Raw genomic sequence first — 23220 nt, 5'->3', positions numbered from 1 at the left:
CCTATTACAAATGGCCACATGAGGGCTGGTGAAACATCTGTCACTACAGTCACTCCAGTACAGCGTTATATCTCCCTTTTTAGTTTACACCTACACGCATGTGCGCCACAATTCTAATGCCCAATTTCAATTATTTTTTAATTCAGTCACTCTTTCAGCTCCTCGCCAAAATCGTGATGATTCAAAGTGATTTGTGGACATAATTTGAGGAACAGCTGTTTGAACGGGAGTGATCTCAACGGAGTAGAGATTGCTGGGTCGAAGGGAGATTGGGTGGATCAGTGAACACTCCAAATGACGGGATGAAAGCGAGGGGGTGAGCGACGCACATACTGTACATTCTCTAATTCCACTCCTCATTCAGAGTATGGCATGACCTTTGGAAAGCGGGGCGGTGACTCGTCATCCGGGTCAAGATGGGGATTCCCCGGAGGCGAACAGATAAACAGTATAGAACAACACATGACCCTTAATCATTATGTAGTGAACTACAAAGTAGAATCATGGATTTGCTTAAAGTGAAGCGTAAGAAATTGTGGGAGAGAGAACGAGATAATGTGATGGTGGATGATAGATAGATATAGGGAGCAAAGGGAGAGAAAGTAACAGATGGGTTTGTGAGGATTAAGTGAAATCTGGGTGGGTTTGTGATAGAAACTCACCCAAGAAAGGCAGAAGCGTGAGGAAGAGAGGGAGAGAGAGTAAGAAAAGGTGAAGAAAGTTCATCTGGTAGAGGACAGAGTGTCGATGTCTCTGAAGGCCTTATATGGTATGTTTTTTTTTCTTCATTCACAAACATCCGTTCGGTAACTTTCATGCATGTATTGTACAACCGTATGGGGGGACAAGGACTCAATGGAAAGCGCGGCGATATGCAGCACAAAGAAAATACAACCGGTATGGCCATTTGAACTCAAATCTAGGCACAACTATTACAGGAAATGAAACTGCGTGTGTGATTTGTGTGGCTGTGACATATTTAATCATATTGCTGGACAATGGGGATAGGAGATTTGCTTTGGTTTACGCATTAAATTGATGCGGTTCCTAGACTGCTGCAAATATTTTCCGGTTTCGAGTCAAGTATAAAAACATTTTTTTTGCCGGAGTATCTGGAGTTAATATGGATGAGACTCCTAGGAAGGAGATATTGATTGACAGTTTGCAACAAACGTTTTGTTGAAACGCTTACAGATTTGGAAAATTAAGAGCTTGTAATTTAATACCTTTGGGAGAAATGTACAATTTTTGAAGGTTATTCTAATTGTTGAAATATTTTGGTGTCGTGATGGGATAAATTAAATACCCGAGTCTGATTAACTCCTGTTTTTACTGTAATGAGGAATAATCTGTCATTATTTTGTGCCGCAATTGACAACCCAATCTGGCAACAACACAGCTTTACTCTCTTCGAAAAAAGTGTTCCCAAAAAGGTTATTTGCCTGTGGTCTTTCTATTACATTTTTACATGTAACATATGCTCTTATTCAGAGTCCAGGGTTCTACCTGGAACCAAAATGGGTTATCCTATGGGTACAGCCAAATAACCATTTTAGGTTATAGATGGCACCCTTTTTCAAAGAGTGTATAGTGGTAATTGAAGCAGATGTCGCCAGATTAAATAGAAATACACAAACATCTGTGATTCTGCGATCTTTGTCAGATTGCTATTTTACATAAAGACCATATCAATACAGATGGATTAATATTTCAATGATTATTCCCTAAAGCAAGGTTCGCGGACGGAATTTGTCCCCCGCCCAAGTTTTCTAAGCAAACAAATCAAATAACATTATTTTTTTTGTTTCATTGTACATTTACATTTACATTTAAGTAGAACATTAAATACAGTAAAAACACCAGGAAATAAGATCCAAGTGATTTTTAAATAAGACATCTGTTCACAAGTATTTCCACGCATAATAGAGAAAAATGTGATGGTAAGCAAGGTTGAAATGATTGCTTTATGCAAGTATTATACTGTATCTGGCTTTTTGCGGTCAATTTGCAGTCTACAAATGATTTGTAATTGTGTTCCGGACCCCTGACCATCCGCTCAGGAACAAATCGGCCCGCGGATGAGTCTAGTTGATGATCCCTGCGCTAAAGTATCCAATAATCATTCATGGAGTCAAGACAGACCTCAGAGGTGCGTTTAGTTCGCTTGAACGTTTGCTACGTTGCTGAACGGTTTGTTCGGAACAACACTCTTCCCCAAAACGTTATTGAACAAAGTTTGAGTTATGTTTGCTCCTGTTTGGTGGGTGTGGTTTGAAGCAATGTGTGACGTGTTTAAATGGCAGTGGCCATGCTGACTGCATTCACCATCTCCCAACTCCTCCTTGTTTTTCAACTGGTCGTTCAGTAGCCTTTTCTGTTCAATTGAAAGTTCCAGAACGTAAATCATACCGAACGCAGCCCAGACCAGTACACTAAACCATCCGCATAGTATGATGAGTGTGATGATGCAGAAGATTGTGATTCTGAAGATTGTGCTGACAGGATAGGATGACAATTATGACGATGATAGGATGACGATTGTGTGGATTGTGATGATAAAGAATGTTGTGACTATGAAATGATGATGATGATGGTCTGTTTACGTAATCCACATAGTCCAATGTATATACAATATGTAATCTCATATTTAGCTGACTATATGGATTACGTTGTTGTCTAAACCTATTGCCATGCGATATGAAATGTTTCTACATAAAGGAGATTACATCAAGACCAGTGCTTTCTGTAGATTGTGTCCCCTTAATTACTCCTCCCGATACTAATCCAAATTATTTGTCTTGCTCTATAGGTGGTTGGACAGACGTTACGAGTGTGGGATTAAACAGATTGATTTTGTACAGGGAGATTAGCACAGATTAATGAGGATTACGGGTCTACAGAGAGGTAGACGAGTCATTATATCAAATCACAATCTTCCTGAGAAAGCTGAGATGCACGGGAAGAACAGAATGTTTCCCGAGAAAAAGAAACGAGACAGGATATAATAAATAATTAGTGGTTCTGTAAAATGTAAGTGTTTATCTTCCAGGACCCAACTGTATACCAACGAACACATAATAAATCCATGTCATATACTGGCAATATGGGATGTAGCATATGGACGTAAAATGTAAGAAGTGAATTATATATATTTTTCTTCCCAAATCAAAAGTTCTCCGCCTGATTGCCTCAGTTCAATGACTGCTTTAATTTGCAAATTATTCATCACAAGTTGTTATTGCGGGACCACAGCTGGATCAGCGTGTAAAGTGTGGAGGAATATCGAAAGGACTAATTGAAGGTGACAGAGGCTAGCTATCCCTCATCCAGTCCGTCTGGCTCAGTGAATAAATCCTCTGCTCTATTGCCCTCTTCTTCTACTTCTTCCATCCCATAATTTTCTCACAGTTTCCTAATCCCTCTCTGCCATACCATCCCTTTGTCAATCCCCCTTCCTCATCGTAATCACTGCCCTCACTCTAGCTGATCTGTCATCCCTGTACCCGTCCTCTAACCATCCCCCATCACCCTGTTTCACCATCATTCATCTCGAGCTCCTCTTGAGACACCCCCTCTCTCCCACCTCTGTCTCTCCATCAGAGGGCCACTTTTTCTCTTAGCAGTGGCCCCTGTCCCACCCCCATAAGCCACCATGCTGGAGAACATGTCACGATGCAACCGCTCCCTGCTCTCCCTGTCCCTGACCTCACTGGCCCTGGCATTGTCCATCCTGGCCTTCTGCACCTCGTACTGGTGCGAGGGGACCCACAAGGTTGCCAAGCCCCTCTGCCTCTCCCCGGTCAAGTTGAAGAACTGCGGACAGAACAACAGCCAGCCCTACACCACAGGTAGGGAAATAATTCACCTGTGCAAGAATGAATGTGGAGCCCGGTACCTAAATAATGATTTTGTTTCCCTTGCTTTGTACTTGTGGACTCACCCATGTTGAACCAACCCCTGAACATGAATCATGACACTGAGAATTGTTGCTTTTCAGAGAAGGCACACAAAGGTTTGTTGACCAAGCCCAATGTATGTAATCTCAAACTTTGTTGAATATCTGGATTACATTGTTGTCTAAGCCTATTGCCATGGAATGTGCCATTTTCTACATAAAATAGATTATGTAAAAAAAACAGATTTCATACGGATTTTGCTGTAGATTGTTGCCCCTTCATTCCGTTGACACCAGGGGGTGGTTTATGGACTCATGGGCACTTTTTATCTCTGTCCCTGAAGAATATTCAATTATGGTCTTGAAATGCCTTTGAGAAAAATGGTTTGAAGATGTGTGTTTCTGGAGTTTATTGTAGAGAAATTACAGTAGTACGATGTGTAGACTAGATGCATATATTTAGCCTAAAACTGTCTAACCGTTCCTGTCCCAATGACCCTCTTAACCTCTCTTTTCCTCAGAGACTCCCACTCTGGACCCTAAGAAGCCGTCAAACAACATCACCTTGTCGCCCCTGGAAAAGGAAGAGCAGGCGAGGCTTGAGAAAAAGGCCCTTGCCAACGCAGTGCACTACATCTGGGAGACAGGCGAGGATAAGTACATGCTGCGCTACTTCCACACAGGTTTCTGGTTGTCCTGCGAGGCACACAACGAGGGTGAGCATTGGGTCTTTATCCAGGCCATTGTTTAAGTATGCTTTACCTTTTATAGAAAGGGGGGTTAAGTAGCCTTCATCCCAAGAGCCTAATGATGCCTGGTTCTTGCACTGTAAGATCCAATCTCCTCAATGAATGTACTTGCTATGACTGTGATATGTGGTTGTCTCACCTAGCTATAATGAATGAATGCACTAAGTAAGTCACTCTGGATACGAGCATCTCCTAAATGACTAAAATGTAAATGGATCTCTAGCCTTAGCCAGTAATTGCTTGACACGGAGAACTTAATTGGAAAAGTGAATAAAACAGGATACGGCTCTTGTTTTAGGCTGTTGATCTACAGAACCTTGATTGAGTAAAGTCTTACAATAGAGTCGGACCTAGGACGTTGACTTGTGGAACCCCAATAATGACTGGACACTAGTTACTAGAATGCACTATAATGTTGATATATCTATCAGCAATTACCATTGTATCTTTGAATGTGGCTGTTTTGCTGTTCCACTGTCAATCTATCTCTGCATGACTGGTTGCTTTAACACCATACGCATTCACTGATCTGGGATAGTCCCTAATCAACCAAGGCTATTTAGAAGTAAATTATCATAAGCGGGTGCTCTGTTAATAATTGAATCATCTTTAATGTTGGCAATGTAAGCTCGAGTCAGTGAAGGAAAACTCAAAGTAATGTCTTTGCATGTCGCCTTAGGACTAATTTGCAAAATCACTGTAGAGAGGGGAGAGTTAGACCTTTTGCCTTGACCCTAGATAGAGAACATCTGGTGGATGTTCTACTGCAGTCAGTGTCTCCCTCCGATTACCCATGCCAATTGGAGCACTATTTTAAGATCTCACAACAGACACTCAAGGGATCTAAATTAAATCAGTATGTCCCATTGCCTTGACAAGGCCCTAAAAGATACAGTACAAATGAATATACTGACTTAAGTTGTATCTGTTGCTAATCATATTGTATTTGTCTTACAGAGGAGAAATGCCGGAGCTTCATTGAATTAACTCCAGGAGAGACACAAGGTTTGTGCTCATTGAAAGTAGATATAGGTGAAGCTAATACGTCGCCATTTTAAATTGCGGGTCGTCAAGTCAAATAAGCACTGTATGCCAACTTTTTCTTGCTCTACCTCTCTCCAATCTTAATTTTCCCTCTCTCTTTCTATCGCTCTCTTCCTCAATCTATTTCTCACTCATTCACTCACTCACAGGGGTGCTGTGGCTGTCAGTAGTGTCAGAGTTTGCGTACATAGGCCTGTTGGCCATGGGCTTTCTCCTCATGTGGGTGGAGGTGCTGTGTCTCTGTGCCCATAAGGAGATGTACGCTCTCAAGATCAACGCCTTTGCCGCAATATGCACTGTCCTTTCAGGTGAGACGGCCACGGCGAGCGGACATGTCTCTTATCACCACAATGATCTATACCAAGGCTTTTGAGCATTCTGTAGAAATATTCACAAGGTAAAGCATTGATTTATTCGATGTTGGTCAAATAAATGAAGAGATTGTCTGAAAATAAATCACTCTTCCTTCCCCCTTTCTCGCTCTCTCAGGTCTGATGGGGATGGTGGCTCATATGATGTACACCACAGTGTTCCAGATGACTGTGAGCATTGGGCCAAAGGATTGGAGACCACAGACCTGGGACTACGGCTGGTCATTTGTGTAAGTATTCCCTTCGGCATAGTTCACCCAAATTGACAAAATTGCTTATTTTGTTCCCTTACCCTGAAAGCAGTCTTTGGACATGGAGATTCTACAATCCATGATTGCTTTGTTTACCTCGGCACTGTCTCCAACCATTAGCTTAAGTATTTTCTGACCACAGTCCAATTGAAAACCGTGGAGTCCGGAATTATTGGATACCTTCATAAAGATGAGCAAAGAACTATTGGCTATTTTATATTTTTATAATTGTATTATTTTTATACTATTACAATTTCTCAGAGAAAGCGATTTGTGTTTATCGACTAGTACAAATCTCAAAAAGATAGGGGTCCAAATCCAGAAAGAAATGGTTCATTGACCACAAAGTCTATATTTTGCAATGGCCATCTGTCTCAGGATTTGAACCCCATTGAAAACCTGTGGTTTGAATTGAAGAGGGAAGCAGAATAAGGATATCAAGGATCTGGAAATATATCTGTATGGAGGAATGGTTTAAGATCCATCCCAATGTGTTCTCCAATTTCATAAAACATTTTATTAAAAATACCTTATCCACGCAAGGGGAGGGTACTGGAGTATTGAAAACAATAATCCAATAATTGGATTATTCAATAATAAATGATTGGGATCCAATATTTTGGATCCCAAACGAACACAATTCTGAGCAACTGTATTAGTATAAAACAATATAATAATACAAAGAAGTGAGCATACAATATAGCACAGTATTTGTATTGTTTATTTTATACTGTGTTTTTTGCTTATCTTTATCAAGGGATCCATTAATTCTGGACCCGATATCAGCATATTTTAAACTTCTAGGCCATATTTACAGCCTATTCATAACCAATGACCACTACGGCCCAACCATCCTTTCTCTCTCTTACCCTCAGTCTAGCCTGGATCTCCTTCAGCTGCTGCATGGCGGCGGCCGTCTTCACCCTCAACTCCTACACCAAGACGCTGATAGAGATGAAGCACCGCACACGCGTTCGTCTGGAGGAGGCCCGGGCGGCCATCCAGGCCCCCTCGTACGACGAGGTGTTGCAGGCGGCCGGGGGCGCCTGCTCAGTCAGCAGCCTGCTCCAGCACTGCAAGCAGGGGGCGATGATCGACCCCGGTCCGGGGGTTCCAGATCACAGAGGGCTGGTGATGATGGCTGGTGGCTGTGGGACAAAGGGGTGTGAGGACTGCGAGAGAGAGATGGATGAGATTGAGGATGCCCTGGATAGGGAAGAGAGGGAGGAGATGGAGGGAGAGGACTGTGGGAGGTGCTGAGGGAAGGGAGAGGTTAAAGAGGTTCTAGCCACCTGGAACTTATTTTTGTCTTTTATTTTTTACATGTTTTGGATTGAACTGTGAAATGGACTGTGCTTGATTTCAGTACCTCAACCCATATATGAAATATGAGTAGATAAAGCTCTAAAACCACACACAGAGATTGACATGTATTGTCTGGGAAGAGATCAATAGAGACAATCGCTAAGAAATGCCTGGCATTGGCCACATATAACATATATATTATATATTATTTTTATTGTATTGATGGTAACCCTGTTATTACTATCCTGATATTGATAGTAACTGTGGTGACATTGTGAATAAAAGTGGTTAAAGTGAAACTGTCTCATGTCAATTACATAGTATTGGGAGTCTCTAGTCATGCCAGTTCTAATTAAACTGGATGAATCCCGGGCATTGTCGGTTGGGACAACTCTCTCAATATCACCGGTTGATGTCCAGAAAGAGATGAAGTGATCTTGTAGTTAAACAGACCGTGATGCAAAGATGACATAAAAATACAGGGAGCTTCAGAAGTTAACAGATGCTTGACAGAAGATTATGTCAATAATCTCCCCAGTCAGGAACAAGGGCAGAGAGAGGGGCTAGGGAAGTATGGATTGATGTGTGTGACAGTCATCTTTAAGTCTGTAGGGATATTCGTGTATATATATATATATATATATATATACACAAAATGACACCCCCTTCAATTAGTGGATTTGGCTATTTCAGTCCCACCTGTTGCTGACGGGTGTATAAAATTGAGCACACAGCCATGCAATCTCCATATTCAAATATTGGCAGTAGAACGGCCTTACTGAGGAGCACAGTGACTTTCAACATGGCACCGACATAGGATGTCACCTTTCCAAAAAGTCAGTTTGTCAAATTGCTGCCCCAGTCAAATGTAAGTGGTGTTTTTGTGAAGCGGAAACATCTAGGAGCACCAGTGGTAGTCCGCACAAGTATACAGAATGGGACCAGCGAGTGTTTGAAGCACGCAGCGCGTATATAATCATCTGTCCTCGGTTTCAATACTCACTATCGAGTTCCAAACTGTCACGCCTTGGTCTTAGTATTTTGTATTTTCTTTAATTATTTGGTCAGGCCAGGGTGTGACATGGGTTTATGTTGTTGTATTTTGTATTGGGGTTTTTGTATTATTGGGATTACGGCTGAGTAGGGGTGTTGTATAGGCTTGGCTGCCTGAGGCGGTTCTCAATCGGAGTCAGGTGATTCTCGTTGTCTCTGATTGGGAACCGTATTTAGGTAGCCTGGGTTTCGCTTTGGATTTTGTGAGTGATTGTTCCTGTCTCTGTGTAGTTTCACCAGATAGGCTGTAATAAGGTTTCACGTTCCGTTTGTTGTTTTGTATTGTATAGTTATTTCATGTATCGTCATTTCATTCATTAAAGAACATGAGTAACAACCACGCTGCATTTCGGTCCGACACTCTTTCGACAAACGAAGAACGCCGTTACACAAACTGCCTCTGGAAGCAACATCAGCACAATAACTGTTCCGTCAGGAGCTTCATGAAATGGGTTTCCATGGCTGAGCAGCAGCACACAAGTCTAAGATCACAATGCGCAATGCCAAGCGTTTGTGTGGTGTGGTGTGGTGTAAAGCTTGCCGCCATTGGACTCTGGAGCAAAGGAAACACGTTCTCTGGAGTGATGAATCACACTTCACCACCTGGCAGTCGGACGGACGAATCTGGGTTTGAACGCTAGCTGCTCCCAATGCAGAATGCCAACTGTACAGTTTGGTGGAGGAGGAATAATGGGCTGCAGCTGTTTTTCAAAAGAAGACAAGAGAAACAAACATTGACATTCATTGTAGTGTTGAACGGGATGGCAAATTTAGGTCGATTTCCCCGGGCGCCGAAGATGTGGTTGCTGATTAAGGCAGCCCCCCGCACCTCTCTGATTCACAGGGGTAGACATATTTCAGTTGAATACATTGTTGGACAACTGACTAGTTATCTCCCTTTCCCTTTCCTTTCCCTAGGTACAGTCTCCAATTTCCGAAATTGCAATATGAGCCTTTTGGCTAATAGACGACAAGGCGAGACAGCCTTCCCTTCATGGTTATTCCCATCAACTGAACCAAACAATCATCAAATTTCAATCGTCAAATGTATTTATATAGCCCTTCTTACATCAGTTGATATATCAAAGTGCTGTACAGAAAAACAGCCTAAAACCCCAAACAGCAAGCAATGCAGGTGTAGAAGCACGGTGGCTAGGAAAGACTCCATAGAAAGGCCAAAACCTAGGAAGAAACCTAGAGAGGAACCAGGCTATGAGGGGTGGCCAGTCTCTTCTGGCTGTGCCGGGTGAAGATTATAACAGTAAATGGCCAATATGTTCATAAATGACCAGCATGGTCAAATAATAGTAATCACAGTGAACAGGTCAGGGTTCCATAGACACAGGCAGAACAGTTGAAACTGAAGCAGCAGCACAGCCAGGTGGACTGGGGACAACAAGGAGTCATCATGCCAGGTAGTCCTGAGGCATGGTCCTAGGGCTCCGAGAGAGAGAGAGAGTGAGAGAAAGAAAGAAAGAAATAGAGAATTAGAGAGAGCATACTAAAATTCACACAGGACACCAGATAAGACAGGAGAAATACTCCAAATATAACAGAGTGACCCTAGCCCCCCAACACATAAACTACTGCAGCATAAATACTGGAGGCTGAGACAGGAGGGGTCAGGAGAAACTGTGGCCCCATCCGATGATACCCCCGGACGGGGCCAAACAGGCAGGATATAACCCCACCCACTTTGCCAAAGCACAGCCCCCACACCACTAGAGGGATAACTTCAACCACCAACTTACCATCCTGAGACAAGGCCGAGTGTAGCCCACAAAGATCTCCACCACAGCACAACCCAAGGGGGGGGGGCGCAAACCCAGACAGGAAGACCACAATAATGATTTAGAATCAAAACTGAAAACAAATTATTTACAAAAACAGAGAGGGGAAACACAAATAACACAATCAAACACAAAGTCAAATAATCATCTGATAGACAGATTTGATTTTACCTTCCCATACACCCCAGCTCTCTAAGAACTGTTAAAGAGACAGTTTTATCTAATGAAGCTTGAAGCTAATGAAATAGAAAGTTCTTGACAAATCTTTCATAAAGTCAATATCTTATCAAAAGAAAAGTTTGCACATTAAACGAGTGAGACTTTAAATGCTAGAACCATGCTCCAACAGACAAAACACTAGTTCAGCAATACTTTCAGTCGAAGCGTTTGCACTTCTATAAAGTTTCAGAGGGTAATATTAAGTCAAAGAAACAAATTGAAAAGCACAATAATCCTTATCCTTCAATAACAATGGCAAATTCGGAGTAAAGTAGTTTCAACCATTTTGACCAAGTTTCTTTCTACTTTAAAAAGAGAAGAGATTTTATGAGGTAAATGTCATAAAGACTTGTATCGAAGTTGGCATACGATACCGGTATTTTATTTTTGGTAGCGCGATGGCTAGCAACAATGACAGCGTTTTGTAAAAACGTTTTTAATGCATATGACCATGGGAATATCCGAGCTGTGTTCATGGTAATCTGGTAAACAATTAATTTAGACCTGGTGTTTATTTGAAACAGTTTTTTTGTTTGTTGCTGAAATGGGTGCCGATGCCCAGTTATTAAAATGGACAGGCATCTATTTGAGGCCGCTATCAGTTATTCTGAAACATGGGAGAGTTACTGACAAACATGTGAAACAAATCGTGCCGACCGCGTCAACAAACATGGAACCATTTAACCCACATTCACTTTTGGAATTACGCTCAATACAAGCGGCTTGCTGTTGTAAAGTGTTTGTGAAAGGATGCCATGGAAATTCTCTCACCCTACATCAACTATAAACACCAGTGAGAACGTATCCTTAGAACATCCCAATCTTGTTCTTTTTAATCTTCTCACAAAACCATATCCCAGGCCTGATTAAGTTTATATGGGAACATTTTAAACGAGAGATTAGATGTGGAACATTGATGGTTGTACTTTGAAACAATCAAGTTATAATCTTTACAGGTAAGGATAAAGAAAACATATCGCTCTGAAGCGTTGTCAAAAACACACACCGCATTCTTTCCTGAACAATGTAATTGTACGAAATAATCATACACCATTAACATGAACATTTTAAAATATTTTCGCTCAGGGAAAATATGTTGTTTTCGAGGGATTTCAAATGTTAGTATCTACCATTTATAAATATGCTTCCCATCTGAGCCTGGGTTTTGATTAAATCTCATTGTGTTCCCATGGCTTGTAAAGCAATCAAAATAACATTTTGGAGAGAAGAATGGTGGTACAAAAACCACTAAATCACATGTCAACTGTAAACATGGAGCTTAAAGAAGATTAGAGCCTAAGGACTGGTGCCAAAATCAGCAGCAGCTTGTTCTCATTTACAGTTCACACAGACTTGGTTTGTTGAGAAGGATTTAGGCTTTTTTTAATATACAGTACCAGTGAAAAGTTTGGTCACACCTACTCATTCAAGGGTTTTTCTTTATTTTTTACTATTTTCTACATTGTAGAATAACAGTGAAGACATCAAAACTATGAAATAACACATATGGAATCATGTAGTAAAAAGTGTTACAAATCAAAATATATTTTACATTTTAGATTCTTCAAAATAGCCACCCTTTGCCTTGATGACATCTCATCCCAAACCATCTCAATTCGGTTGAGGTTGGGTGATTGTGGAAGCCAGGTCATCTGATGCAGCACTCTCCTTCTTTGTCAAATAGCCCTTACACAGCCTGGATGTGTGTTGGGTCATTGTCCTGTTGAAAAACAAATTGTAGTCCCACTAAGTGCAAAACCAATCAAGTCTCTTCTTATTATTGGTGTCCTTTAGTAGTGGTTTGCTTTCAGCAATTCGACCATGAAGGCCTGATTCACGCAGTCTCCTCTGAACAGTTGATGTTGAGATGTGTCTGTTACTTGAACTCTGTGAAGCATTTATTTGGGCTGCAGTCTGAGGTGCAGTTAACTCTAATGAACTTATCCTCTGCAACAGAGGTAACTCTGGGTCTTCCTTTCCTCTGGCGGTCCTCATGAGAGCCAGTTTCATCATAGCGCTTGATGGTTTTTGCGACTGCACTTGAAGAAACTTTCAAAGTTTGTTACATTTTCCGAATTGACTGACCTTCATGTCTTAAAGTAATGATGGACTCTCAATTCTCTTTGCTTATTTGAGCTGTTCTTGCCATAAAATTGACAAATAGGGCTGTCTTTTGTATACCACCCCTACCTTGTCACAATACAGCTGATTGGCTCAAACACATTAAGAAGGAAAGAAATTCCACAAATGTACTTTTAACAAGGCACACCTGTTAATTGAAATGCATTCCAGGTGACTTCCTCATGAAGCTGTTTGAGAGAATGCCAAAAGTGTGCAAAGCTGTTATCAAGGCAAAGGGTGGCTACTTTGAAGAATCTCAAATATGAAATATATTTTGATTTGTTTAACACTTTTTTGGTTACTACATGATTCCATATGTGTTATTTCATAGTTTCGATGTATTCACTATTATTCTACAATGTAAAAATGGTCCAAATAAAGAAAAACCCTGGAATGAGTCGGTGTGTCCACACTTTTGACTGGTACTGAATGTAAACCACCACTAATCCCAGAAAAATACAGTATGTGGTGTTTACCATTGGTCACATTTACACTTGACTGTTCAGATATTGGTTGGCAGTATTGTACGCTTCACCATGATCACTACAGGGTGGGTAAACTCACTGTCCTTCTTTAGCATATATCCAGCTCGAAGGGCCATATAAAAAATGTTAGGTTTAAAAAAACATTTTCATTTGGCCTTAAAAAGTATTCACGATTTTAGTATTCAACATCCTTTGCATGTCTGATCAATTGACACATTTACTTTCAGACAGCCATGGGAGATAATTGCACATTGAGTGTTACGTACGTCATGACCTGCAGCCCAGGACACACCGAGATGTGTCTTTAAGTCTTTAAGACACTGTTTATCCCTCCCTCCCTCCCCTCCCTCCCTCCCTCCCTCCCTCCCTCCCTCCCTCCCTCCCTCCCTCCCTCCCTCCCTCCCTCCCTCCCTCCCTCCCTCCCTCCCTCCCTCCCTCCCTCCCTCCCTCCCTCCTACACACTTTTAGTTTAACCTCAGTACTAGGTCATGTTTAATAGTTTACCGCTCATTAATTCTGGCCTTCCTCAGTAAACAACTGGTTACCTAAGTGATGGAGAGCTGACTATGGGTCCGGTGAATACGGTCAGATGCTGCAGTGGAGTGGTATTAGTTCCAGAATGAATCTGCACCGCAGGGACATTGACACAATCGCTGAGGCAAAACAAATTACACCTGCCTCCATAGCAGGACAGAGGCACCAATGCAATTAATTTTGAGATTTTCGGTGTTCACATTTTCTTTATCTAATGGAAAGTCAATATTTTTTTGATTGAACATTACATTTTTAGGGTTAGTTTGCTAATGTTATAAAGTATCTAATTATCTTATGGCTGAGAGCCCTTGATATAAGCATCGCCCATTTCTGGGTAAAAGGTTTGTGTGTAGAAATGTCAGAGGATCTGTTCAGGGGACAAGTACTACATCTTAGAAGCTAAAACAGAGCTTGAGGCTTATCCCTCCTCCATACTGCCTGAGACCCTAACCACAGCCCCTCCCCCATCTCTGTCAGTCAGCAAGTAGCTCAACAAGTAGTACAACCATATGATACTTGATGACCAGAATCAACCTCACACAACTTTAAAACTTAACCCCCTCAATGTCAATACAGAGACTTAGTTTAAGGCTAGTTTGGATTTACTCATACGGTCAGCAGAGAGAAAAGGGGATCCTGTTACACCTGCCGTCTGGGCTAAGTCAATTATACAGGATTGTTAAGGTGCTGAGCCCCAAACACACCCAAATGAACTTCTTATCTGCACATTTTTGTTTTTCCATCAATCCATGTCGACACGTTAACACACACACAATATATTTTATGCAATTGTAACAGTATAGCAGCTTCCGTCCCTCGCCTCGCCCCAACCTGGGCTCGAACCGGGGACCCTCTGCACACATCAACAGTCACCCTCGAAGCATCGTTACCCATCGCTCCACAAAAGCCGCGGCCTTTGCAGAGCAAGGGGAACCACTAGTTCAAGGTCTCAGAGCGAGTGACGTCACCGATCGAAACGCTATTAGAGCGCACCACCGCTAACTAGCTAGCCATTTCACATCGGTTACACAATGTCTATGTAATGTCTTAATATGTCCTTATTTTTTTATTTCCCTTTCTTAACAAGTACAAACAACTTTAAACAATGACATTATTTTAAACCTATTGCAATGAGCATTTTATCCCCATACTGTAGACTGCTGTGTAGGTATTGTCTGTAGCTTTACCTTCAACACCATCAGTAAGACTTGTCCGTTGTCAACACTGGAGTTGAATAAGAAAACAACAACAATTGTCTTACAGATATGAGCTGTTTTCACAGATATCAGCTGAGGTTAGTGTAGAGGGGCCATGCAACCATTTCTCAACACATGGTTGGCAGTTCCTAGATAGCCAACTGTAGGTCCGTCTTTTAGGTTTAGGTGCTTTAGTCAGTTGGGATCCCACCTAGAGGATTTGGTCAAATATAGAAAAAAATGTCATGTCTGCTCATTGTTTCTTTGTTGCCAGGATGTGGTTATTTAATAAACCTTCAAGCTTTATTCAAATCACCTTTGAGGTAAAGGACAACGAACCTAAGCACACAGCCAAGACAACACAGGAGTGGCTTCGGGACAAGTCTCTGAATGTCCTTGAGTGGCCCAGCCAGAGGCCGAACTTGAACCTGAAAGTGGCTGTCCAGTAAAGCTCCCCATCCAACCTGACAAAGCTTGAGAGGATCTGCAAAGGTGCTTCAACAAATGAAAGATTCTGAATAATTATGTTAATGTGATACTATTATTTGCTTTGTCGTTATGGGGTATTGTGTGTAGATTGATGAGGGGCAAAAAATATTTAATACATTTTAGAATAAGGCTGTAATGTAACAAAATGTGGAAAAAGTCAAGGGGTCTGAATACTTTCTGAATGCGCTGTATGTGTGAAGCCCCACTATATCACTTCTAGAATTGTCCTAAGGGGGAAAATGAAGTTGTTTGAATTTAATTTAGATGATGCCAGATACTGAAATACCTTTAACATTGATTCAATTTTCTCAACCACATCAAGAGAGACCTCTGGAAAGACTGGCGCCAAGACGTGTGTTTACATCAGTCCCCCAATTAACCTGTGAATTAAATCAAACTACTTAAAAGTTCAGATGACCAGAACACCTACTGACAGAGGCATAAAGAGTGCCCCCCCCCCCCCGGGCTGGAACCATACTTCTGTTTAAGTGTTTCAACAGCACCCTCAACTCTCTGAGCCAGTAAAGCTGCTGCCCCAAGACCGAATACAATCTAACCTTCGCTCTAAATTGAGGTTTAGGCCCAGTGGGTGGTGGGCCGACCGTGCTAATGAAGGGATCTTTTGATTGACGAAGAGACAGAGGGAGGAGAGGTTAAAGTGATAGTTTATGCCAGGACGGAGCGGTGCCAAAGCGATCTAATGGCCATGCCATCCATCTGTCTGTATGTCAGATACATGCCATGATAAATATAGTGGAAAAGCTGGCAATTAGATCACAACAATGGAACATGGAACAAACAAGCCCAGGGAGGACAGGCTATATAGGCAGGTTAACTCTGCTCCCAGCGGTCCACAGACTGCAGGCTTTTGTTCCAGCTCTTAAGTACCGGATTAGACTAATCATGATCTTCATTTTAGGCCATGATTAAATTGAAGACCATCATTAATGAATGAAATCAGGTGTTGATTCTGAGCTATAACAAAACTCTACGCACACGGCAGCTGGCCCTCCTGGACCAGAGTTGCCCTCTTATAGACCACACGTTTAAAAAAAAATCTACATTTGACAGGACAAATCTGTTTTCTCTTCTTCCAGGAGAGCCCATGCCTTCTACTAAGCCTGTTGTTTTTAGTATGATTGTACTAAGTACTTCTTGCCAGGTTTACAGAATATGAGTTGATTGCCGGTATCCTCTGAATAAGATAGCATTAAACTTCCTTTGAGCCCTCTCAATATAAAGCTAATGATGTTTTGTTTAAGTAGTTAAAAAAGCTCCCATTTGCTCTTATTTGCATATTGAATTGTGATCATACACATCACCTACAAAATAGAGTACAATTATGAATATCTATCTACACAAAGTAGTAGGCACAATAGTCACCGTACATACTAGCATTGGTGTATCTTTGCGATGGAATATGCATTGTGTGTATGTATGTAAGTTCTTAAGTGTGTTTAAATGTATGCTGTGTGATTTGGTTGAATAAGAGTGTCAGTCCAAACAGGTCTACTGGTATATAATGTACATACTCTCCTTGTGGGGACCTGAGAATACATATGTTTGTCTCCATCTACAGTTCACTGTAGAAACTGTCCCAAAATAAGAGCAAAACAAGCTGGAATGGTCAGAGAGACTGAAAATACTGTAACTGCCGGAAGTGTCTATTTGAAATGTAAAGCGCAATGGATCACATTTTGTGACAAGCAATCAATATTTCAATACCATCTAAATTATTTACATTATTAGTACACCTAGAAACATTTCCAAAATTGAAAGAGCCCGAAGAGGCTGTTCACACATACATTTGCAAAATAATTATATGAAAAAGATTGACTATTAGACCACACAAGAGATTTCAAATCACATCCACTAATAGCATCCATGTAACAGATGAGCAATTGCATTATTAAAGAAATGTTTAAACATTACTACCTTTATTTAAATAGGCAAGTCAGTTAAGAACAAATTCTTATTTTCAATGACAGCCTAGGAACAGTTGGTTAATTGCCTTGTTCAGGGGCAGAACAACAAATTTGTACCTTTAGCTCAGGGATTTGATCTTGCAACCTTTCAGTTACAAGTCCAATGCTCTAACCACTAGGCTACCTCTGCCACCCCTACACAGGGGACATTACATGTTAGGTGAGTGCTGTCAACCCTTTGGCATAAAATACGGCTATTATTACCCATCAAACACTAATACTGCTGGACTCAAGTCTCAGAAGAAAATGTAAAATACTGCACTAGAACTATTGAAATGGTTGTGTGTTTTTTATTTTACTAGGCAAGTCAGTTAAGAAGAGATTCTTATTTTCAATGACAGCCTAGGAACAGTGGGTTAACTGCCTGTTCAGGGGAAGAATGACAGATTTGTACTTTGTCACCTCGGGGATTTGAACTTGCAACCTTTCGGTTACTAGTCCAACGCTCTAACCACTAGGCTACCCTGCCGCCCCGGGGGGACATTGGGGGTACTTGATCCGTGTCTGGCATCCACCCACCAACGTGAAGATGGAAAGCCTATTGAAAGAAGTGGCAGGCAGAGCGAGAGGTTACAGATCAATTGCATGTCATTATTTTACATGTTGCAGAGTAGATGCATCACAATTAGTATGTCTTGGCATGTATTTATTTTATTTAACCTTTATTTTAACAGGGAATCATGCTGTCTCTTTGACAGATGAGTCCTATACTGTATTTATAATTTAGAATATGTTTGGGCCTATAACCCATTATTTAAGTCCCGATGAGTAACTTACCTGATTTTATGGACAGCCACAGCCCTAAGGTTCCCTGGGGTGATGGATATGCATCTTGCGGCTGAGGGTGCGGGCCAGTCGGTCCACAGTGGTGCCAATGTGGCCCAGCTCTTTGCTGGAGGCAAGGCCGTCAATGTTGCCGCTGTACCCCAGCACCCAGAGACATGAGCATGAACAGTGCCCCTGTGTACACCAGGAGATCCCCAAAGTCTCTGCCTTTGATATCCAGAGGGACATAGAACACCACCAGCAAGGCGGCGCCACCCAGCAAGTCCATCAGCACAAGTCCATTTACAATGGGACAGGCCATCACAGAGCCCCATGGTCACACCTGAATGAGTGAGGGAATCAGATATCTGACAAAAAAAATAAATAAATAAATACTAGGGAATATGAAAAGCTAAATATAATTTATCATCTACATGAGTGGGAAATAAAAGTGATTGGTATTAGGTAACAAAAATGTAAAGACAATGTTTGTATGGTATAAACAGGAATCCACAGGGCAAAAACTGGTTTAATCAACGTTGTTTCCACTTCATTTCAAACCAAAAAGTATATGTAATGATGTTGAATCAACCTGGAAAACTGTTTTGAATTGCAAAATGTAATCAAAGTAAGAGAATCTCGTATTTTTTCACCCAACTTTTAAAATAAATCCAACGACAGGGTGAAATTGTTGGTAGAATTCACGTTGAATTATTGTTAGTTGACAGCTCAACCAAATGTAAATCAAAACTGTGCCCTGTGGGAAGGTACTATTTTATAATCTCAGCATATCCAAACTAATGACATTTTCACTCCAAAGCAACAAAGAAAATAGTAAGGCTAGGCAGAATATATTGTTAAACATGCTTTTGATAGTCGGTAGACTGACGTTTAGTTGCACTTTGTCATGTTTTACACGTTTATTTTTAATTTGCCCAGGTGACACTGATGTCAACTCCGACAACTTTTAATGTCATTATTTATTAGAAAAAATAATTGTCTACCTGGTCAAGTTTTGTATTCTCCCCGAATTGTCGAATTCGAACCCATCTTTAATATTTTTGTGTGTTTTCTCAAAAACTAATTTATCCCCTCCCACAATCTCACCTGAGCTCCTCCCACATACAGTATGCAAAAAAATTGTATGAAATTATTATCATGGTAGGCTATAAGATGCAAATGCAGTAGTTGATCCAGGTTATTTGAAGACACGATGAAGTAGGTATTAGGTTTGTTTCACTATAATTATTATACATTCTCATTAGCCATCGAAGAGGAAGTCCGAAGCGTTACACCCCCTGCGCAGTAATTACGCACGTGGCTCGATTAGAAAAGCTGTCTAATTCACCCCATTTCACCTGATGGGAAGCGGATGGTTATTAACTTGCTTATTAACTTGCGGCTCGTTTGAAGAACGGGGTAACAACTAATACAAACCATTCGCTGACATTTCATGCTAAAACATCAGTTGTTTTTACCTGTATTTGTATTGCATTCTACATTGATTAGCTACATTTCAATTTCGGAGCAGGTGAACTTACTAGATAGCACTTATATGGCGAAATCGCATTGGGGGTATCTTAATTGTTTTACAGCTGGTGACATCACCGTCTCGACGGACTAATGACTGTTTTAACACTTCTTGACGTATGATCCACGACGGTGCTTATTATAATGTTACAATGTTGCCATATGTATTACAGAATTGCAGAACAGCACTCAATCCACGAAGGATGACTGATCGGACAAGCACGAGGAATGCAACAGGTACTTCCATTTGTCTTCGTCCTCCGAATAGGCTGTATTGTTATTTTACAAAATGACTTCAAGTAGTTTACTCAATGCACTTCCATTTAACCAATATATTTATCAAATTACATGTTTTATTTGTCACTCATGTGTCACTTACATTGACTGTGGTCCCTAAAGGTCTATATAATGTTGTGGATGAATATGAAGTCTCCTTCCCCTTTGAGGAGAACCAGGGCCGGTCTGCTTATCTGAACCAGAGTGAGCAGATTTTGGAAGGTACATTTGTGCATAATACCAGTCAGACAGATATATATATTTTTGGAGGGGGTGTTGGGTAACAACCAGGCTTCTGTATGAACCATTTTACCAGTCTCTCATACAGAATATTAGTACATTAAGCAACCCCTTATAAATGTGTTCTCCTATCATGACCATGTCAGATAAGATAGTTCAGGGCTACTCAAACCCAAGCAAAGTGATCTACAGTTTATTGATTGTCACTAATTGGATAGAAATTTCATTCACCTGGAGGGTGGAGGTGATTAAACTACCATCCCTCATGAATAGTGCCCTGCATAATCACCTCTTGATACCTTAATCAACTAAATGAATCATGTAATTATGGTGTCATAAGTCAGGTGGTCAATAACTTCTCAGGGCCTACCCATGTATGACCAATGCCTCAAACAGTCAAATAATGAACTGCCCCCTTCCAGAGTCGGCTTCTGAAATGCCTCCGCACTACAGCCCGTTCATGCTGATCACCAACCTGCGCACCCACCTTTGTGTGTCCCTGGAGAAGAATTCGTGGCTGCAGAAGCGCATCGAGGACCTGGAGGAGGAACGCAACTTCCTGCGCTGCCAGCTGGAACGCTTTGTCTCCTCCATGAGGACGCCGGAGAGCAACCGTAAAGACTGGGGGGGTTGGTGGTGGGGAGCACTTTTCTACTGACCTCCCACTGGGCACAGATGTCAATTCAGCATCTATTCCAGGTTGGTTCAATGTCATTTAATTGAACAACGTGGAAACAACATTGATTCAACCAGTGTGTGCCCAGTGGGTCAGTACTTGACTGTACGTTCAATTGAAGCACTGTTTCTTATCTGGTCACACTTTCTATTTAGTGCACTGTTTGGAAGCATAATACAAGTGAATACACAACTATATAAGCTGATACATGGAGAGAGGTGAAATTGAGGTAGAGGGGGGAAAAAATAATTTCAAAAATTGGAACTCGTTTAAAAATCGATTATCCTCTCCCCTCTTTATTAGATGTTTATCCCGAATCCCAACACACTAGTCTGAACTACACTACTCTGAAACCTCCACCAGAGAGAGCTCCAAGCCCTCCTCCTTCACCCATGACCACCAGGTCTGGAATGCTACGGAAACACGTCCAGAGCCAACCTCACACATGTAGCAGCAGAGTACCTGGTGAGAGGGAAGCAGAATAGATTTTTGGGTGGGATGGCTTTTTAGGAGTGGGAGAGTCATACAGCTTAAGCTAGGCTTTCGTGTCAACCGTCATCTAGTGTCTTGAAGTGTACGAGGATACATTTTGTCACTGCCCCCCTCCCTCCCCCCCAGTAAAACAGGAGGTGCGTGTGATCGAAGAAGACAAGTACTTTGAGGAAGACGGTTATATGGAGGAAGAGGAAGTGGAAGAGGATGACGATTCATCAGACGAGAAGATGTCCAAGAAAAAGGGATCCAGGAATGGTGGGGAGCCGAGAATGAAAATGAGACGTGTTTTCCGGATTACTCGGGGCAAGGAAAGACAAAGAGGTAATCAAGTCAGTTTATTTCTATGTTATTTCCTATGTCCGGTGCATTCATCTGCTGCGTAATAATATTCAATTGCATGTTGGAAAAAATTGTTTCCTTATTATCACACTTTTGGGGGGGAAATTCCTATCAACTGCTAACTAAAATGTCTCCTCTCCTTCAGTGAAAGATCCTGACGGTGTGCTCCACCGGTACCAGAAGATCCTCCTCACCTACCAGCGCCTGAGGAGCATGTCCAAGGCCTTCCAGGTCCACCGGGTGGACCGCAACACTATGGCCTCCACATCCCCCATCGCCGAGCTGCTGCTGGTAGCCCCAGAGAAGGTGGCCGAGGTGGGCGAGTTTGAGTCTTCCAAGGAGAAGCTCCTGGACTACGCCCGTCGCTGCTACAAGGCCCTGGACGAGCCTATGCACGCCAAAGTGGCAGCCATGAAGAAGAACCACCTGCTTCTGCCCATCTCCTACAGGTTCAGAAACTAATGGAGGGTCCTTTCCTCCTATAAGTTTAGACATGGAGGGAAGGTAGACTGAAATGTTATTGACCATCATGGGGTGTAACACTTTTTTTTTTTTTTTTTTTTTTGTATTTCTTTTTTTTACCTCTTCTCTTGAAGTATCTTATTCATTGTGTTTGAAAATTTTCTGAAGGGCTAATTGCAGGATTACTGCATTGGGGGCACCGAGAGTAGTTTTTTGTTGTTGAGCGACAGATATGTTTACACTTTATTTTTTTAAGGAAAGAGATGGATTTTGTGTAAACGGTTGTAGTCTGTCACTGTATTAACTAAAAGCCACACACGGGATACTTTTGTGATGTAGCCTATTACAGCAGTTACACAGAAAAATAATGTTGGCTCCATCCTGCTGTTCATGTTAATTGGATTAAGTTTTTATAGTCTTTGATTCATGGCTCTTTCATTGTCAGGTGGCACAGCAGAATAATGATCTGCGGTGTGAGTTTCTGCATGATTCATGAATGGTAGAAGCACTGACATACTGCAGACACTGTATTCCTTCCTTTGAGAGCCCTGCTAGTTTTTGTTAGATGACTGCCATTCAGGGAAATATGTTCTACAAGTTTGCGGAGTCCAAATTAATGGAAAATGTGAAGAATTTGAGTATACATCAAATGCTGTTTTGATGGTAAAGACCGTTTATGGACAGGCACACCGTTCTGAGCCGTGGGTTTAAAGAAACTCCACCTCTACATGTTTATTTGTTTTCATTGTTGAACCATTTGTTAATACCTGATCCACAGCTACAATATTATTTTGTTAATTTATGTATTTGACATTTTCTTTCCACATTTCGATAGTATATTGAGGTCAGTGAAAGCGGTGTAACCCATCTGCTGTACAATAAAAAAAAACATTGTTTGCGCAAAATGCAGTTATGCGTTTTAGTAGTTGGTATCTGTCTTCCTAGATATT

At 41.4% G+C, this 23220-nt stretch overlaps 2 protein-coding genes across 14 annotated transcripts; both read left to right on the top strand.

Annotated features, from left to right (window-relative positions):
* Window positions 1-41: 41 nt before the first annotated feature.
* LOC124043598 (germ cell-specific gene 1-like protein) lies at window positions 42-7914 on the top strand. 8 transcript variants are annotated; one of them, XM_046362354.1, is made up of 8 exons: window positions 379-769; window positions 2810-3343; window positions 3601-3848; window positions 4417-4611; window positions 5602-5649; window positions 5838-5996; window positions 6178-6289; window positions 7186-7914. In XM_046362354.1, the coding sequence occupies exons 3-8, from the start codon at window positions 3653-3655 to the stop codon at window positions 7568-7570; spliced, it is 1095 nt and encodes a 364-aa protein (XP_046218310.1). In that variant the 5' UTR covers window positions 379-769; window positions 2810-3343; window positions 3601-3652; the 3' UTR covers window positions 7571-7914. The 8 variants fall into 8 exon arrangements, with proteins under 8 accessions (XP_046218313.1, XP_046218307.1, XP_046218310.1 ...); XM_046362357.1 differs by lacking the exons at window positions 379-769; window positions 2810-3343 and adding an exon at window positions 42-316; XM_046362351.1 differs by lacking the exon at window positions 379-769 and adding an exon at window positions 43-316 and having other exon boundaries at window positions 2810-3848.
* Window positions 7915-19381: 11467 nt separating this feature from the next.
* Window positions 19382-23179, top strand: LOC124043597 (coiled-coil domain-containing protein 106-like). Of its 6 annotated transcripts, none has more exons than XM_046362345.1 (7): window positions 19382-19470; window positions 19956-20019; window positions 20182-20280; window positions 20721-20912; window positions 21278-21439; window positions 21593-21790; window positions 21954-23179. In XM_046362345.1, the coding sequence occupies exons 2-7, from the start codon at window positions 19986-19988 to the stop codon at window positions 22268-22270; spliced, it is 1002 nt and encodes a 333-aa protein (XP_046218301.1). In that variant the 5' UTR covers window positions 19382-19470; window positions 19956-19985; the 3' UTR covers window positions 22271-23179. The 6 variants fall into 6 exon arrangements, with proteins under 6 accessions (XP_046218301.1, XP_046218302.1, XP_046218303.1 ...); XM_046362346.1 differs by having other exon boundaries at window positions 19412-19481; XM_046362347.1 differs by having other exon boundaries at window positions 19455-19474.
* Window positions 23180-23220: the final 41 nt, after the last annotated feature.

Source organism: Oncorhynchus gorbuscha, linkage group LG09, assembly GCF_021184085.1.
Source record: "Oncorhynchus gorbuscha isolate QuinsamMale2020 ecotype Even-year linkage group LG09, OgorEven_v1.0, whole genome shotgun sequence".
Classification (NCBI taxonomy): Eukaryota; Metazoa; Chordata; class Actinopteri; order Salmoniformes; family Salmonidae; genus Oncorhynchus; species Oncorhynchus gorbuscha.
This window is presented reverse-complemented; position numbering and strand designations above follow the sequence as displayed.